The sequence below is a fragment of the Maniola hyperantus genome, chromosome 9, assembly GCF_902806685.2.
Source record: "Maniola hyperantus chromosome 9, iAphHyp1.2, whole genome shotgun sequence".
NCBI lineage: Eukaryota > Metazoa > Arthropoda > Insecta > Lepidoptera > Nymphalidae > Maniola > Maniola hyperantus.
Genome location: NC_048544.1, coordinates 8,343,198 through 8,362,173, shown reverse-complemented (window position 1 = coordinate 8,362,173; position 18,976 = coordinate 8,343,198). Strand labels below are relative to the sequence as shown.

Sequence of the window (18,976 nt, the reverse complement as noted above, 5' to 3'; positions counted from 1 at the left end):
CAAATGAATGTATTTATAAGTTAAAACCCAAAATTTACGTCAATACACATCATGCCTAAGGCTCAACTCACACCGAAAGAGCGTCGAGGCGCAGCGAAGCGGAGTGCAGTTTGAATTTTAACTTTATTTTCATTACTATAATACTTATTATCGCATGAGTAAACTCAAACGAGTCGCGCGGATGCCTGCGGCGCCGCGGGAATTCCGGCGAATTCCGAACGGAGCCGTGCGACTGCGCGAGAAGTCGCGGGAAGTCCCGAGAATGCTCGAGCAGTCGCGAGCGACCGCTGGCAATATCCCGCCCCTCACGCCCAACGAATACAGAAGTGATGGAAATTGATGAAGAAAAGCTTATTTATTTAGTGCAAATGTACGACTGCCTATACAATATCAAATCAAGGCATTACAGCGATAAACAAATGAAAAATAACGCTTGGCAAAAAGTGGGCGCTGAAATGAATATGTCTGGTAAGTATGTATTTGTTTAATTATTTTTATTTGAAAATTAAAATAAACCATTTTTTTAAAATTTTAATTAAAATGAAAAAAAAACTTTTAATTGTTGCGATGTCGTCCGCAAATTCTAGAACTCGTTAGTTTACATACGGCGCAGTCTTTTGTAAAACTTCACACCATTTTGTTGTTAAATCTATTTAACTACGGGAAATCATTTCGTTTTGCCAAGAAACGGCACCACAAGAATTAAAATAAGTCTTAAATTTATCTCTTATAGAGATAGCATTTTCTCGGGAAACAGAATCCGCTTGAAGATTTTGTAATATACTATTTATTGGCACTGTTTCAATTATGTTTTCAAATATTTCATCATTTCTTAGGTAATTATGTAAACAAGTGCACGCTAGTATCATAATGTCCAGGTATTTGGGTTGCATTCTAATTCTCTTTTGGAAAACCTCAAATTTTTGTGTTAGTATTCCGAAACTGCTCTCTACAATACGTCTTGCACGGCTTAGGCGATAGTTAAATATTTTCTTCTCGACGTCTGTCGACATTTGGCTTCCAGGAAAAGGTCTCATTATGTGTTCATGTAGCGGGAAAGCCTCATCTCCAACAAATACATGTGGCAATGCTTCTGTCGTACCTGGCAAACATTTACTAGGTGGTATATCCAGTGTATTATTATTCAATAATTGTCCTAATCTGGAGCTGCTTAAAATGCCACTATCACTATTGCGACCGTATGCTCCAATATCGACTACAACGAATCGGTAATTTGCATCAGCTATGGCTAATAAAACTACACTGAAATATTTTTTGTAGTTATAAAATTGACTGCCGCTGTTCCAAGGTGCTCTTATATTAACATGTTTGCCATCTATGGCTCCTATACAGTTAGGAAAATTCCATTGAGTTTCAAATTCTTTTGCTAGTTTGGTCCATAGCTGAGCTGTCGGTTTTGGCATAACACGCGGCCGTAAACACTTCCATATCGCAGAGCAAGTTTCGTGAACAATTAGAAGTACAGTACTATATCCCATTCGATACTCGTGAGCTAGCGCTTTGAAACTGATAGCAGTAGTTAAAAATCTGAAACAAAATATAATTATTATCATCAGATATAGTTACACATATCGATAAATCAAGAGTAACAGCCCCGGTAGTTTGTCTACTTTTATCCGTGTGTATATATTATTATCTAGATTATTGTTACCATCATGAAAAATTAAAATCCATAAAAACATAACAAGATTGTTATATTAATAATTATATTATTACCATTTTCAGTGGAGAATTGCCAAAAGTCTTGGAAGAAATTACGAGATAGTTATAGAAAGGGCATTTCATTAAGAGAGAGTAGAAGTGGGTCAGCTAGAACAGTGGAACGCCCATTAAAATTTGAAAAAGAATTAGAATTCATAAAACCCTTCATGAAAAGCAGGAAACAAATTTCAAATTTAACGAGTTCGCCAGAAGATTCAGATATTACCACAGATGGCGAATATCAGTCTATGTCACCAAGACCGCAGTCGCAGCTATTACCGTCACCACGGCCACAGTCGCAGCTGTCAAACCAGACCTCTTCATCCAACGAACAGCCTCTCAAAATGTCAAATTTATTGTTCAAACAATATATTGAAGGAAAGCAAATAGAACATGACCCAACCATTAGTTTTTTCTTAACCATGGGCCGAACTGTGAAAACAATGCCTAAAAATATTCAAGCCAAATTAAAGGGCGAAATTTTCCGCCTTATAAATGAAACGGAAATAAGACTTGCCGATGACACCGGTGATAAAATGACACGAGATACAGCTGAATTCAACTTATCTGCCACAGGAAATAATACAACCATGCCATCTTCTTCAAATTATCCATTGGAAACAACCAGTATCAGTCCTAGATCTGTGACAGAAAATTACAATGAAACAAACATTCCAACCACATCCTTTTCATACACACCATCCAAAATACCGTCTACTTCAACAAGTTATCAAGAAACGAACACAGAAAATATCTACAAGACAAACTCCCCACTTCCGATTTATTCAACCTTAACTTCCAGATCTAGTTCATTCGACCCACCTCCATCGCCTTATATACCACAGGCTATGTCGAAATCACAACAAAGATCCTCTGATTCTGTATTGCGTGAAGAGGATTCCGAAACCAATATCGATACGACATTTGACTATTAAAGAACTGTTGCCTTAAAACTATTTTAAAACTATTTTTTATTCTTTAAAACTATTTTATTTTTTTGTTAGAATAGTGTATTTGAACAATAAATAACAATACAATTGAACCATATACTTTTTATTTACTAACTTACCTGAGGCAGACTGACAGTCTTTCTTCAGCGGAAATAGCCAATCTATAATTGGTATTTTGTTTTTGAATATGTGGCCTGAGAATTTCCAACAAACTTTCAAATTTGTCATAGTTCATTTTATAATAGTCATAATAAATGCTAGGATACAGATGTAAATTTGTGCAAAATGTTTGAAATTGGCCAAACAAACGTCTTTTCTTCCACAGGTCGTGTACCCAAATATTTCTTTTTCTTTTAAATCTTTCCCTCCTTATCTCTTCGGCCTCTTCCTCTTCTGCTTCAATTATATGTGCAATAATAATTAAATCCAAAATACCCATTTTCACTGCTTAAACACAAGTTTACTCCAGTTTTGTTGGAAGTGAACTGCGCATAGGGGAGCGACCCGTGAATTCATCCCGCGACCTCTCGAGCATTCCAGCGACTTCTCGAGCATTCCAGCGACTTCTCGAGCAGTCGCGGGAATCCGCGCGCCTTCTTTATCGAGCGGGTCGCTGCGCTTCGCTGCCCTTCGCCGCTCTTTCGGTGTGAGTTGAGCCTAACAGTAAACAAAGAAGGGCGTTTGACCTTGTGAATTCCTTGCCAGTAGTATAATTATTGTAATCAATCAAACACGGTCAAAATTCGTTTGGAGTCGACTTGTAAACTTAGACTAGTTTGGTATCCACTTTTATAGTTAGTTTTCGAACATCCCAATCCCATTAGTTGTAAATAAATTAATCACTTTGATGTGTCTGTTTTGGATCATCCGATCATGCATTACACGAGGGCTCGATCCGGCATCCGGAGGTGAACGACCTGTTTTGTTGGATGTATTATGTTCTTGATAACAATAACATAATGTGGGCATTGTAATTGATCTTGAAACATTATCATTTAAAGAATCTTGCTCATAGCGGTGGAAGGAAACAGAAATATATAGATTAAGCCTATAGAAATATTAAAAAAAAATTCAAAAGATCCTTGTGAATTTGGTTTTAAACAAGTCAACCGACTAGCATTTTAGTACCCCAGCCAAACACAACATTTTTGCTTCCATTGTGAAAGAAAAATCTTTCAACGAAGCACTATTCACGTTAGAAAAATATTATTTTTTATTATTATTATTACCTGTGTGATTACTATTTGGTAGTTCGATGACGATCCACCTAACTGGATGTATTTCGTTAATGTTAGATCCAGGTTGTGCACCTTCATCATACTTATTTATGTTTCTTCGCTCGGGGAGGAATTTCTGTAAATCCATTCTTAGTAGGGGCTTATAGAGAAAACTTACATGCATATTTCTAGCGGTTAGAGCTGTACGTTAATATGTCAGTCAGTCAGTTCATCACTTTATATATTGTATGAATAAATTGTATATGCTGCCACCACAATTCGGAAACAAAAAATATTGAAAACCCCGAACACGTCAAAGCTCTGCATTCATTATAATATCAATTTCAATTATTATTATTCTTACCAACACTTTAGAAGTCAACAGTGTGATCAAATTGCGGTGCAAATGTGATAATATACTAGTGTAGTGACTAACTTATTTATATAAATTATATACAGTTATCCATTGAAAGATGGAACGTTATAGAACGGGCATGTTTCGATTGTGTGCTCTCTGGTTTAGTAAGTTAAACTAGTGAGTAGTGATACAAGTCGAATTTGGTTAGACGTTAGTTTATTGACGGAGTATGCTGATCAATACGTACCTGGACACGGAGGATTTCGTGCACCTGTACTATCCAGAAGATGAGCCGCCGGCTGCGCAGGGATGCGGTGCGGGCGCACGCCTTGCTTCCAAGTACCCACGACCACCGTCGCCTGAATTTCAACAGGTAATTTCATAGATTTATTATGACTCCAAGAACCTGTGATATCGCCGAGACGAGACCACCAAATACATATATAAATTATATGTGCAGAGATAGTGCTCTACCTACTCACATTAATGTCGGATATCGACAGCTTGGAGTAAGCTTTGTCCTATCGGTTAGCTTCAGTAAGAATTCTAAGTCTACATTATATTTTAAATAAATAAATAAAAGCTGTACGGTTATCTCTTACTAATTTTAAATTTAATCTAGTCTATAGATATATGTCTTACTGACGAATAATGGATGATTATATGAAAATAAGAATCTTTCCGGGTTTTATTTTTGTTACTAAATAATATTGATCTGCAAACTAAACATTCCCACAGTAAAAAAAAAAAAAAAACAGTACCTGTGATCTTTACGGGGGTACCTACGCAGTAAAACTAAATTCGCGCGTGATTAACTACATATTTTATAAAGTTCCGTACCTCAAAAGGAAAAAAGGAACCCTTATAGGATTGCTTCATTGTCTACCTGTCCGTCTGTCTGTCTGTCTGTTGTGTTCGTCACAAAACCTACAGGGTACTTCCCGTTAATCTAGAATCATGAAATTTTGCAGCTATAGGTAGGTCTTATAGCACACGTAAGGGATATAGTATTTTCAACATTCAAAGTAAGATTAATATACCGAGTGGGGTATCATATGAAAGGGCTTTATACTTGTACATTCTAAAACAGATTTATTTTTATGCATATCTATAACAGTTTTTGATTTATCGTGCAAAAGTCGAAAAATACGACTGTAGTTTACGGAACCCTCTGAGGCACGAGGCTGACTCGCACTTGCCCGGTTTTTTAAAAAAATGAGTCTGCAAAGTGTTAATTGTGTAAAATAGAGCTTTTTGGATGATCATCTCTAGGTATGGCACTAATCACTTATTACCACTTTGCTAAAAGATGGCGTGCTTTAAACGGCAGATCTGTTTTGCGGCCATTCTTGGCGGAAGTGATGTATGAAAGTTACTTGCGTTCGAAAAGATGTTATACCTACCTCAAAAAAAACTTAAATGAAATTGCAGCATAAATTTTATATAATTCACTAGTCAGAGTGGGAACGGCGAAACAAGTTTAGCATATCAAACATAAAAGTGTTTACGAATACCCAGGACAAAAAAAAATCTTGTACCTATGCTATTTACATACTAAGTACCTACTGAATTAAACATCAATAACGCGGCGACTTCTACACCACAATTTATTCCTGAACGCTTTAGAATGTTGTGTGGCTAAAGATATATAATAATAAAATAGATAAATAATAAATACTGATAAACAGATTGAATCAATTATTATCACAAATGTTGCTATTATGCCCGCGACTTCGTTCGCATGGATAAATCCATGTACATTCTAAAACAGATTTTTATTTATTTTTATGCTGTTACCGTTGTTGGGAAAGATTAGACGCCGAATGGAGAACCTTTTGAAAATCAGTTGAAATTCCCGTGGAAAAAAAGATTTTTTGGGAATTGCTTGCGTTCTGGAGGCGACAAAGGACACATCCTTTGTTCTGCTCCGAACTTACCTATTTCCGTGCCAAAGTCAAGATCAGTTCAAGAACGATTGAGCCGTGAAAACGTGACAATCAGAATTTCGCATTATAATATTAGTTTGGTATATAAATTTAGATTATTAGGTTAGATCTGATTACAGGCCAGACAAGAAAAACATTCTATACACTAAGATATATATAACAAAAAAATTTTTACAAAAAAAATAAAAACCGACTTCGTTACATAAACACTAAAAATTGAAAAATAATTTAATTTATTACCGAATATATTATGTATACAAGAGTTAATATAGTTCCATAATAATATTTTTTGGTGCCGGTGCCAATTAGCTTTAGCTGCGCGAATCGTCTAGACTTCATATTTTTATGGGACTCCACAATGGCACCTCATTGGCACCGACCCCAAAAAATATTATTATGGAACTATATTAACTCTTGTATACATAATATATTCGGTAATAAATTAAATTATTTTTCAATTTTTAGTGTTTATGTAACGAAGTCGGTTTTTATTTTTTTTGTAAAAAAATTTTATTTCACAATTTTTAGTGGCCCCATGGAATTATGCTATGCCTGGTTAAAAATCTACTGTTTACTAAGCTATTACACTGATCGCGAGCAATTTACTCTTATCCGTTGAGGAGTTCCAGTATCTATCTTCGAAGATGTTCATCAGATCTTCACCAAATTGAAATGGGACCAACTTTGAAGTATACCCTTTCAAACAAAAAAAGAATTTTCAAAATCGGTCCAGGCGTTTTTGAGTAATCGGGGAACATACATAAAAAATAAAAAAAAAATAAAAATAAAAAAAAAAAAAAAAAGATTCCGACGAATTGAGAACCTCCTCCTTTTTTGAAGTCGGTTAAAAAGAGAGAAAGCTAACAGTGTGATCCCTGCATCTGCACAGGAGCTATAAATTTTTATTTACCCTTGACGCATTCATTTCACTTCATGATTGTTAATTTGTTGTTAATAAATTGAGACTAATGGGGGAGCTTGGGTTACGGCACAAAGTAATCTCAGGGACATGACTGAGTCATTCCCGTTGGATACAATTCATCAAAATGCTCCTTTTGTGGCAAATGAAGAATATCCCGAGACCTAGTGAAACTGCTCGTGTAAACTAACGTGACAAACAAATTTGACAACTCTATTCTTTGGCTAGGTATAGACAAATTAATTAACTCTGGCGTCATATTTTATTTATATATTTAAGACACCAACAACTTCCATAAAAGTATGACTATAAAATATACAAACACACTGCAGTAAGGTTGTCCATTACAGGTGACCTTTTATGAGAGGAATATCCTGACATGCTCTAACTTTAAATTTCTTTAAAGTAATAAACATATTATTTTTAAAGAACAAACGAAAGTAGGTGAAACATTTTACTATTAACAGAAAATTACTAAGTAGGTAGGTACCAAGTAAGTAATTCCCATTCATATAATTTGGAACTACCGTTTGAGTATTGTGGCAGTTGGCATAGAAAATATTTAGTTTCATTGCTCATTGTAGCCAGTTTCACTAGATGACGAGAACGTTACGAAAGCAGCTAGGCTTCGTTGCTATATCGTTTCCGTGATTGAGCAACCTCTTACTTAAACCCCGTGACCGTCCTTGCTTTGCATCACAGATGCTGAACATCACAGCTGGTTGTTACTTTGCAACATTTCCTATGGAAATGTGTTTTTTTAAATACAAATATAGGCTTGTGATAAATTGAAATCATACTAAATACCTTGAAACTTCAAGGCAAGAGTAAACTGGCATCCAACCTAGACCTCATCATTGTTTTTTATTAGGCGTGATTGTCGTCAATTGCAAGCCTATCTCACTATGAAAAATATATTAATTGATGATGCAGCCTCAGGTATAGCACGCCTACCGAGAAGATGCCTATTCACTGTTCCTTTGAAGGTACAAAATACCAATATTATAGCTAGAGGGGAAAACGGAAGCCGGAAGGTCATTGCATACTCTAGTAGGGCGTATGAGAAACGAGGAAGCGAATTATGCAAAGGTACATTACTATTTTATTGACATTAAAGCCTATTTCCCACTACGGGATATAAATTAAATTATAGTCCGGTCAATATTGGCGTTCCCAACATTCGTAGCAATTTTTTGAGTAAAAATTGGTACGCTGAAATAAGCTTCAGTACTATTGCGTAAAATATGGTATGTACTTGACCATAATCAATATGGAATTCGAAAAAATATAACCATATCAAGAAATTTGTGTAAATATTGGTTTTAAGTACATTACTTAACTTGACACCTATTACTTACTCCATCATGAATTTTAAAATGAATAAGTAGAGAATTGAAAATTTTGTTGATTTCGTTCATTATTGAATAGAAACAATAGCATTTTGAATATATTAAGTAACCCTTAGGTAGAGACATCATGCTGCATAGATCTTTAACACCATTATTTATTCAACTTGGTTCATGCTATTGTTAGTACAAGTCAATATTGTATTTGTGCTCTTTGTAATAATATATTAGATGAGGTTTTTAAAAACCCTGCGAGAAAATCATGTCGATCAGTCAGCTAGGACCTTTAGTGATAAGTTATTTCTCAATGTAAATATATATATTTTTATTTTTTATTTAAGTAGGTACTGTTAAAATGTATAAATATTTAATAGTAGATAATAAGTGCTAAGACCTTTTAAATATATAATAACCATAACTAATTATTGCATTCAATGAAGAAACTTAATGAATTAGTTTTTGACGTCCGAACGATTCAAAACATCTAAAAAACGGCTGACTCATGCTTGTTATTAAAACTTTTGTTCCAATTTGTATCGCTGTTATAACTTGCATAGAAATCTATAAACTTTAAAATGGGAATCTGAACTGTAAATGGGACGGTTTTTATTTTTACCCTAGGCCTACTAGGATATTCTATTAGTTATTCTTGATTCTGCCACATTCTGCTATTATACTCGTACTAGCAACTATATAATATCCATTAACTCTTCTTAATACTAAAGTAGGCATAAAAATCAAACCATCATCGGTAGTCATAACATTTTAGTTCGAGCATGTTTTCATAACTTTGAACTCTAACTCAGCGTCAAGGACTTCACATTCCAGTTGCGTGTGAGTCAATTTGTTATTAATGGTAGCGCCTCCGAAGCTACTTTGGTAACTGGTTGACTTTTTAACGCTACCAATAAAAGTTGAGGTGAATGAACCGTAGGAATGTTAATAGTAAGTGTTCAGTGTAATACCATAATGCTTTAAATGTTATAATTCACAGTTGGTATCATTACGATGTTGTGTTTTTAGTTTGTCAATTTGTACATTATTGTGACCGACGATGGCGCCTTGGTGGCGCTTAAGCTCTGGTTTCCTAGGATAGCGATGCCGTCATTTAGCGGCATATGTGATATGACGCAATCGCTAGAGAGAGCATTTTGATAGACGTTGTAGTGAAGTCATTCAATGCTATCAGCGGTGGTGGTATGCACCGATATCGTTGGAAATAATTTGTTGTTGTAAAGAATCACTTGATATAAATTATGGTAAGGCTAGCCGCTAGACTAAATGATGCCCGAGATGTCGCTTGCATGGCGAGTTTTCTTAAAAATTCCAAAAAGTAGCCTATATGCCTATGGGTACAGGTTAAAGTTTAGGTTTTTTAAATTCCAGAAAGTCGCCTTTGTCCATCACTGGTATATGCAAGCTATCTCTGTGCCAAATTTAGTTAAAATAGAAAAGCTATAAACAGACAGACACACTTTTGCAATTATAATATTACTAGCTGATGCCCGCGACTTCGTTCGCGTGGATTTAGGTTTTTTAAAATCTCGTGGGAACTCGTTGATTTTCCAGGATAAAAAGCCTATGTCACTCTCCAGGTCTTTGACTATACCCATACAAAAAATCACGTCAATCCGTTGCTCCGTTGCGACGTGATTGAAGGACAAACCAAAAACCGGCCAAGTGCGAGTCAGACTCGCGCAATGAGGGTTCCGTACTACAGTCGTATTTTTTCGACATTTTTGCGGGATAAATCAAAAACTATGATACATAAAAATAATTAAAAATCTGTTTTAGAATGCACAGATGAAGACCTTTCATATGATACCCCACTTGATATTATAGTTATCTTACTTAGAAAATTGAAAATACTAATTATTAGTTTATGACCACAATTTAATTTATTTTTGTGTGATGTAAGCCTAAATTCACAGTTTTCAGATGTTTCCCCAAACGTCAGCTATAAGATCTACCTACCTGCCAAATTTCATGATTCTAGGTCAACGGGAAGTACCCTGTAGGTTTCTTGACAGACAACAAAGTGATCCTATAAGGGTTCCGTTTTTCCTTTTGAGGTACGGAACCCTAAAAACCAACAAACAAACACACTTTCGCATTTATAATAAGGGTACTGATAGTGTGAATGTGTTACGAATAGGATGCAGGAATTGAGATATTAACTATTTCCGACTGAGGTTTCTATGTTTGGTCATACGATTTACTGATGCAAGGAAAGCGTGCCTCACCTTTTGCTTCTTTCCATGTTTGGTGCGCCAGCGCAGTCGTGCTCTGCTTGGTGAACGTGTGAGTAGGTGTAACGAGTAACCACTTTCGGTTCATGCTATACAATCTGACTTTTGTTAATATTGATGATCAATTGCGACTAAGACTAAACAAATGACATCAAAGAATGACAACGATGATCCTGCAGAAGTATAAACTGTGTTCTATCACTGGTTCTATTACTTGTACATCTATGCTATCTTTGTACAAAATTTCGTCAAATTCAGTTGAACGGATGGGCCGTGAAAAGCTAGCAGACATACAGACAGACACACTTTCTCATTTATAATATTAGTATAATATGGAAGATTCTTGTTACGATTGCGGACGGACAGTAGAGTAGATAAGTACCATAAATACTTCATTTGCAAATTTTGAAGTACGTGTTCTTGTATCGCCTAGTGTCAAAAGTCTAAAAAGTTTATTCAAAATAGGTAATAAATTACACTTTTTGATAGTTGGTTGTTGCATTTGTAAGATGATGATATAGTGGTGATAATTTTTACGCGAACTTAAAACTAAAGCTACGAGGGTTCCAAGCGCGCCCGGTCTGAGAAGAGCCCACAACAAACTCAGCCGGGTATTCTTGTTTTTAAATGTCTTCTGTATTTTTATTCTTTGGACTATTATGGTTAGCAATAAAGCTGTTTAAATAAATGAACAAATCAATATTTTTACGGCTTTAACTATAATAAGAAACACTAAAGCCATGAGTTCGTGACTCACCGCCACGTAACTATAAGTTCGATAGCACAGCCAGTCGCAGGCGCCTTGTGTTACTTACGTCATTATTATGGAATTATACGCCTATTAATACGCATAGGTATTATCTAATTCTATACAGAAAAGATATGGGGGCCTCCTCATAAACGTGTGATGAGTTGTAAAGATGCTTATATGGTGTGCGCAATTTACCTGTTGGAGTTAATAACGAAGTAGAATCCTAGATAATGTGGCTAATTCTGTTGTAAGCTCACTTTCTTTTAACTAAACTGACAAATCTAACTAAATCTAGTGCTGTACTTTTCCACAGAAAGCATTATAAAAAAGATATCTATAGATTTAGACCTGTCATTTAAGTTAAGTTTAGAGATTGCGTACAATAAAATTATTAAATACGTTATTCTTTTAAAGTACCTGGTTACTTAATTCACGTCATAAAATCGACCTATTCTACCACTTTGAATGTTTTGATACATGTTCGGTCATATAAATTACTGAATGTGAACACACTGTTTGCCTTTAACCAAAGGTAAACATTCTGTAGTAAGAGTAATAACATGAAGCATCAATTCTCAAGGTTTTCTTGCGGTTTTGCACACAGCTATTTTATTTTTATTGTGGTATGAAGTTTTGCGGATCATTATCATCATCAGATGCTTAAATGCTAATAAAGATAATTTGTCTTAAGGTTTTTTTAGGTTTTTGTAAGGACTTTTTGGCGCTTTGTTGTGGATTTAAATGAACTCTTCCGTTATCACCGTCGTCTTTGTCTCACCGGCCATGATATGCAGATTTGAGCCTTGCCTTGGCCGATGAGTAAACATTTTATTTTGGTATAGTATTAGTATTTTGGTTAGGTACAAGTATAATATCTGTTGCGACTGCCCGTGCATATAAGGACGAGGCTTTTTCTGAGTATCTACTGTCAAGTGTCCAACTGCATGCATGATAAACCAATTTCCACCTTCTAAAATATTAATCATTGAGGCATTTCTTTTGTTTGTTATTTATTCAAATAGTCCCTATCCTATGATAAGGTAATAAGTGAATACTGAATTTCTGCATAATATTATAACATAGTTTTAAAAGCTTTGTAAGTCAAAAGTAGTAAGCGTGTTAGAAATGAGCATTCGTTACCCCCACGTCAGTTAAAAATAGACTGAGACAACTTAAGATTGTAAAAAATATAGAGACTGGGATACAAAAGTATTATTTTAGTAGAAATTCTGGTATTAAATGTAGTCGTAATTGTCCAATGAATAAACAATCTAAGTATAAGTATTTTATAATGTGTGGAAACGGAAGCATTTGAACATTTCATAACTGCCGTACAAGAAGCTTGACCTTCTTTAGACGCTATGACTAAGAGATCGATGATAGATCCTACTTAGTACTAGATAGATGCTCAGGCGATAGTAAATAGTATTTTATCATCAGGTATCGGAACGGACGCACTTGAAAATTTCGTAGCTATCATACAGAAGCTTGGGCTTCTTCTTAAGACGCTACGACGCTAGTAGCTATCATCGATCTCTAAGGGCCGGTTGTTTCAACAAATTTTGACGGACACGTAACCTTTAAATATGGCGCTAACGAACGTAAGAAAAGAAAAAGCGTTGATTCGGCATCTATTAGCGCTAACGTTCGTTAAAAAGTTACGTTTACGTTAACCAGTGCTGACATCATTGGTGATCGTCAAATCAGTTCGTAACTTCATACTTCTTACAAACGGAATATTTTATTTACAAATTATAATGGAATCAATTGAATTCAATGCTTTTAATGATAGTTTTTTTGAAGATGAAAGTGAATTTAAAAAAAAGAAAAAGTGTTTAAAATGCGAAGTAGCAATATCAATAACTATATAATTTAATATAAAATGAAATAAAAAAGGATACGGAAAAGTAAGTTAATTTTTAGGGTTAGTTTCGTAACCAGAATAACAATGACGAACAGTTTTTTGTACAATGAAGCAACGCTCTTAAATTAACAGATGTTAAAATTCGTCTACGTCTGTTAAATTTTAACGAACGTATCTTACGAAGACCAATGGTTTGAAACAACCGGCCCTTACAGTAGTAAGAGATCGATGATAGCTACTACCTACTGTATAGTATTGTATAGATGCTCAGGCGATATCAGCCAATGTGTGCTTACTGACTGTTGTGCTAACCTAGTAAATTTGAACTACATGACCTTCCTTATCAGTAGTCATAGTCATAGTCATATTGCTATAAAATCAGTATTGCTATAAATACAACTAACATACAATTTAAACAATGTTTTCCAACCAAAACATTGCTTGTTTGCAAACCTTGCCATGACCTTTATCGTTTATCATCTCATTATCGTACCATTCTTGATTTTCCTTTATGCTGCATCTACCAGATTGTGTTTATTATAAAGCGTGACTGGTTTATTTAACTAGTGTTTGCTTTTATAGTTACGGCCAAGAGTTCGTAGCTCCTTTAAACTATAAAAAAATTAGAAAATATTTTTTTTGTTTTTACCTAGGTACTAAACAAAAACTAAAATATTTACTTACTATTATTTAATATATTTGTTTCTGTTTCTGTTTCAGAAAGTACAGGTTAATTCCTTTCATATGATACCCCACTTGGTATAGTTATTACTTTAGTACTATTACTATAATAATACTTTAAAAAATTGAAAATACTAATATTTGGTCATGAATACATTCGAAGTTTTTTTGTGATGTAACCGCAAATTCGTTTTTGATGGTGTCTGAATTTTTTCCTTTACTTGTGCCATAAGACCTACCTACCTGCCAAATTTCATGATTCTAGGTCAACGGGATAGGTTTATAGGTATATGTATAAGTTTTCTTGATAGACATGACAGACAGACAGACTTTTTATTTATTTATTTTTATTTGTTATAGGCGCACGCTTGACCACGATCACACCTGATGGGAAGTGATGATGTGGCCTAAGATGGGACGCGTTTGCCTAGAAGGTGCCTATTTACTCTTGTTTTAAAGATACCCGGATTATAATTGACAGGAAACACTTATCTAGGAAGAGTATTCCAGACCCTAGCCATGCGTATAAGGAATGATGACGCAAAGCGTTTCGTACGCGAACTGACAACAAAGTGATGCCATAAGGGTTCCTTTTTTTCTTATTGAGGTACGGAACCCTAAAAACCATTCATTCAATTTGAAAATGCATTAGAATCAATCCGTTTACCATGAGCACGCCATGAGCTTACTGTACTCGTACAATCCAATTGATCGTTATCGGAACGTGACTCATCTCAGCCGATGCTTGTTTTACTGATATACATAATATATACAATTCACATAAAATCCTTTAAAGAATTGGGTCCTCAAATATTTGATTAAGAATCGACTTGAGTAAGTGAGATAGCAGTAGTTATTATAGATCTCTAAATTCTGTCTTTTTATTTGTATTGGAGCCCTTTATCAGTGAAACATGGGTAATGGTTCAATGAACAGTTTTAGTTGTACATTTCCTTGTTGAGTATCAAACGTGTTCCGTGCAAGGATAGATTTAAAAATTTTGGCCTTCCTCGACGCCGTCTGCGGATGGACTGTGATTATTTTTATCTTTTTTTGAGTGTTGTTAAAGTTTATAAAATATAAGAATGAGCCAAGTGGTTGGCTTTTAAAGATCTCATTTTCTTTTTAAAGTTTATTTTTTTTATTACTTTTCTTTTACTATTTACTTAATATGAACTTGTTATCCAATGAATGTCGCTCATATAACTTTGCTTCCAGCAAAGATGAGATTGTATTTTTTTTCCTTATTTTTTCTTGTGATAGTTAATTAGGTAATCAATTATTCTATTGTACACAATCTCTTAACTAAAATTACACATACTATATGTATGGCTATCCTTTTTCTAATATAATGTTTTTTGCACGTAAGAATAGAATTAGATTTAGACCTGTCAATTTAATTCAGAGATTGTGTTGTACAGAATTAGCCATAACCTATAGTCCTCGACAGGTTGAGATGGTAATCGGGGTATGAGGCGGGAGACGCCCCGCACAGCCGTCACCCGCGCTCGCCCGCACCGGGTTTGCGCTGAGCTGTGCGGGTCCTGTCGCGTACTATACCTATTTTATTTATTTATTGGGAACTAGCTGATCCCCGCGGCTTCGCCCGCGTAGATTTAGGTTTTTAAAGATCCCGTATAGCCTATGTCACTCAGGAATAATGTAGCTTTCTACTGGTGAAAGAATTTTTAAAATCGGTTCAGTAGTTCTAAAGATTACCCCCTACAAACAAACTTAACGACATTACCTCTTTATATAATACAACGGGCCGTGCAGCAGAAATCGTAATATTTTAATTTCGCCATAACTTCAAAACCAAACGTCCAATTTTAATCATTCAAAGACCAAATATTATCTCCATAAACTGTTCTTAGTGATGAAATCATTTATTTTGATAAGGATTAATAGCATGAGTAAAATAAACGCGTTTAAATGTAGTCCAAAAAAAAATCAAGATTTTTAAATAAAAAAATGGTTGCTGTGCCTCACTCGACATAGATGGGTATAGTGTGTCGCGGACTTTTTTGTAGATATTTATAAGATCTACAATTAATTAGAACATTTTATGGTTCTATCTTTTATAGTTTAGGCAGCGTACGCAAAATAAGTAACTTTTCTGGTTGATTTTTTACACCTTGTGTCCGAAAAACCCAAATATCTTACGGAACCCTATTTTTTTCCAAAATAAAATATAGCCTATGTTACTCGTGGATAATGTAGCTTTCGAAAGGTGAAAGAATTTTTAAAATCGGTCCAGTAGTTTTTGAGCCTATTCAGTACAAACAAACAAACAAACAAACAAACAAACAAACAAACAAACAAACAAAGTTTTCCTCTTTATAATATTAGTGTAGATAACTTATCGTACCTACCACATTGCTGAAAGTGTACATGACTGTTTTAGTTATGTTATCCATACCCATTCTACCATGTCTATAAGTGATAAGAATATGATCTCAGTTGCGTACCGAACTTACCCAATAACAAATTAGGGATCTGACTGTTATTTGTTGGACAGTTTCCGTAGTGTAAAACATTAATCTGTCGATAATTTACTTAGCAACTTATTTTTTACATACAATAATTATTTTACAGATTTAACAAATAAGGCCGAAATGAAATCTGTCGATAGGTAACTTAGCAACATTGTTATCTATTTGTCAGAAATTATATGGTTGTTTTGACAATTACCAACGTCGCGGCGCTAAGTGACGTATCGACGAAATATTACGGATAGATTGATTATTTACCGCCGTATATTAATTTCACCGAAAATTGTATGGTCGTTTTTGACAATTAAAACGTCGCTTCGCTAAGTAACTTATTGACAAATTACGGATAGATTAGTTATTTTCCGCAGTATATATTAATTTCGCCAGTAAGTCCAACTGAGATATGGAATAGGCATTTGTTGGCCTTGTTGACATCTTAGCTTTTATCAGATAACTAGCTACTGCCCGCGACTTCATCTAGTGGATTTGGGTTTTAAAAATCCCGTGGGAACTGTTTGATTTTCCGGGATAAAAAGGGGCCTATGTCACTCTCCGGTTCTTTAACTACACCTATGCAAAAAATCACGTTAATCCGTTGCTCCGGTGTGACGTGATTGAAGGACAAACCAATAAACCAACAAACAAGCACTCTTTCGCATTGATAATATCATCATCATCATCAACCTATAGACGTCGACTGCTGGACATAAGTCTCTTATATGGACTTCCACACGCCACGGTCTTGCACCGCGCGCCTGAATCCAGCGGCTCCCTGCGACTCGTCTAATGTCGTCCGTCCACCTTGTGGGGGGTCTTCCAACGCTGCGCCTTCCGGTGCGATGTCGCATTTCCAGCACCTGGGGACCCCAAAATCTATGATACATTTATAACATGGGTAGTGATATTGCGATTGTTGTTTGGCCAGGTGGCAGCGACGTCGAGCGACATGAGCGAGCGCGAGCGGTACCGCACGCCGCCGCAGCCCGAGCCCCCACCGCACCGCGTGCGCGCCTCCGACCTCTACCCGCGCTTACGGACGCATTACGACGAACCTGGACTCGATGCTGGGTTCTCGCCTATATGCGGTGAATTTATACAGGTGAGTTATACCAGGCCATTCTCGAATAATATTTGGGTCAAGATATTATTCATTTGTATATCTTCAATGGATTTTGTCCTGCACAAATTTATTGAAGACAATGCGGACGCACTACGATGAACCTGGACTCGATGCTGGGTTCTCGCCTATATGCGGTGAATTTATACAGGTGAGCTATACCAGGCCATTCTCGAATAATATTTGATTCAATACATTATTCATATGTATATTCAATGGATTTTGTCCTGCACAAATCTATTGAAGTTTGAAGATAATATATATAAAAAAACTGGATTATGCTCTTGACTTTGTCCACATGGAAATATGTTTAGGGATTTATGTGTATCAGTCCCGATGTTTAATCTCTGGACGCTCGGAGTTTCCATGAGATGTGATCTTGTATGGATTTGACCCATTCAGTGATTAGCGGGATTGCTTTTCACTAGTATAATAAATAGTCTTTTCTGTTGTGTACAAAAATAGAAAAAAATAAAGCATTAAAAATATGCTTCTATTTTTATAAAATCCGATAAAAGCCGTCCAGAACTTTGTGTCAAAGAATAAAATCTTTTTTTTACATATTTTTCATCTTTGATTAATAATTATAACTTCCTAGACATTTACACTTTAAAATTCGCTGTCTGAAACAGTTATATATGTAGGCACTTTACTAACGTGGTATAATTACTTAACATATTCGGAGAATTAAAATGATTGAATAGCATAAATCTGCTATTGATTAGCGAATTATTCAGTCGCAGTTACTAGCAAAAGCTATTAAATATCGTACAGATATCGCGTCGTGTGATGCTTAAGGTCTCTGGGTCTAGTGCAGCAGGTTGAACGAACCCTTAGGTTTTAATCGTTTGTACGTTCAAATGCTATTGAAATTGCAAGTTCATTGAATACGTCACACCCTTTATCTCTATTCAGTAGAATACAGCCACCTTTACTCTTGATGCTGCCGTTGTAAGCGGGAGTAACACTCCTTTTATTGGTTGAATTTAAGGTTTTATTTTTAAACAAAATACAAGTATAGTTAGTAGCCAATTTCGCAACGGGAAGTATTTTATAGCAATGACATATAGACATCATTGACCGAGCGAGGCGAGGTCTCTGAGTAGGTACTTGAGTGAAATTGCACTTGTCCGTCCGTCTGTCACAGCCTGAATTTCCAGCCATAATTTCTGAATCACTGAAAGTAAATTACTTCAAATTTAAACATAATATGTAAAGTGATGACCTCCCATATGAAATGGGGGGCTAAAGTGGAAATTGAATTTGACGCTATATAATGTCAACAACAGTTACATAATAGAAACTGAAACTTGTGTATAACTTCAGTTATATCCGCTGTACTTGAACAACAAATACTAAAATTA

General features: G+C 35.3%; 2 protein-coding genes and 1 long non-coding RNA gene across 8 annotated transcripts in view; 1 reads left to right on the top strand and 2 right to left on the bottom strand.

Annotated features, from left to right (window-relative positions):
• Positions 1 to 18,976, top strand: part of LOC117985232 (phosphatidylinositol-3,5-bisphosphate 3-phosphatase MTMR3) — a 64,603-nt gene that overhangs the window by 20,905 nt on the left and 24,722 nt on the right. For 4 of the 6 annotated variants that reach the window (XM_069500745.1, XM_069500747.1, XM_069500744.1 and 1 more), the window contains exons 2-3: positions 4,265 to 4,620; positions 17,421 to 17,594. In XM_069500745.1, the coding sequence (XP_069356846.1) occupies positions 4,477 to 4,620; positions 17,421 to 17,594 (318 nt within the window). In that variant the 5' untranslated portion in view covers positions 4,265 to 4,476. Of the gene's footprint in view, positions 1 to 4,264; positions 4,621 to 17,420; positions 17,595 to 17,701; positions 17,764 to 18,976 lie in introns of those variants that run through there. The other 2 variants (XM_069500748.1, XM_069500749.1) reach the window with 2 other exon arrangements.
• Positions 1 to 18,976, bottom strand: part of LOC138402779 (uncharacterized) — a 135,967-nt gene that overhangs the window by 104,716 nt on the left and 12,275 nt on the right. The gene's annotated exons all lie outside the window — the stretch shown is intronic.
• Positions 472 to 3,327, bottom strand: LOC138402754 (uncharacterized). The gene is made up of 2 exons (XM_069500646.1): positions 2,792 to 3,327; positions 472 to 1,548 (listed from the first exon to the last, which is right to left on the bottom strand). The coding sequence occupies exons 1-2, from the start codon at positions 3,109 to 3,111 to the stop codon at positions 654 to 656; spliced, it is 1,215 nt and encodes a 404-aa protein (XP_069356747.1). The 5' UTR covers positions 3,112 to 3,327; the 3' UTR covers positions 472 to 653.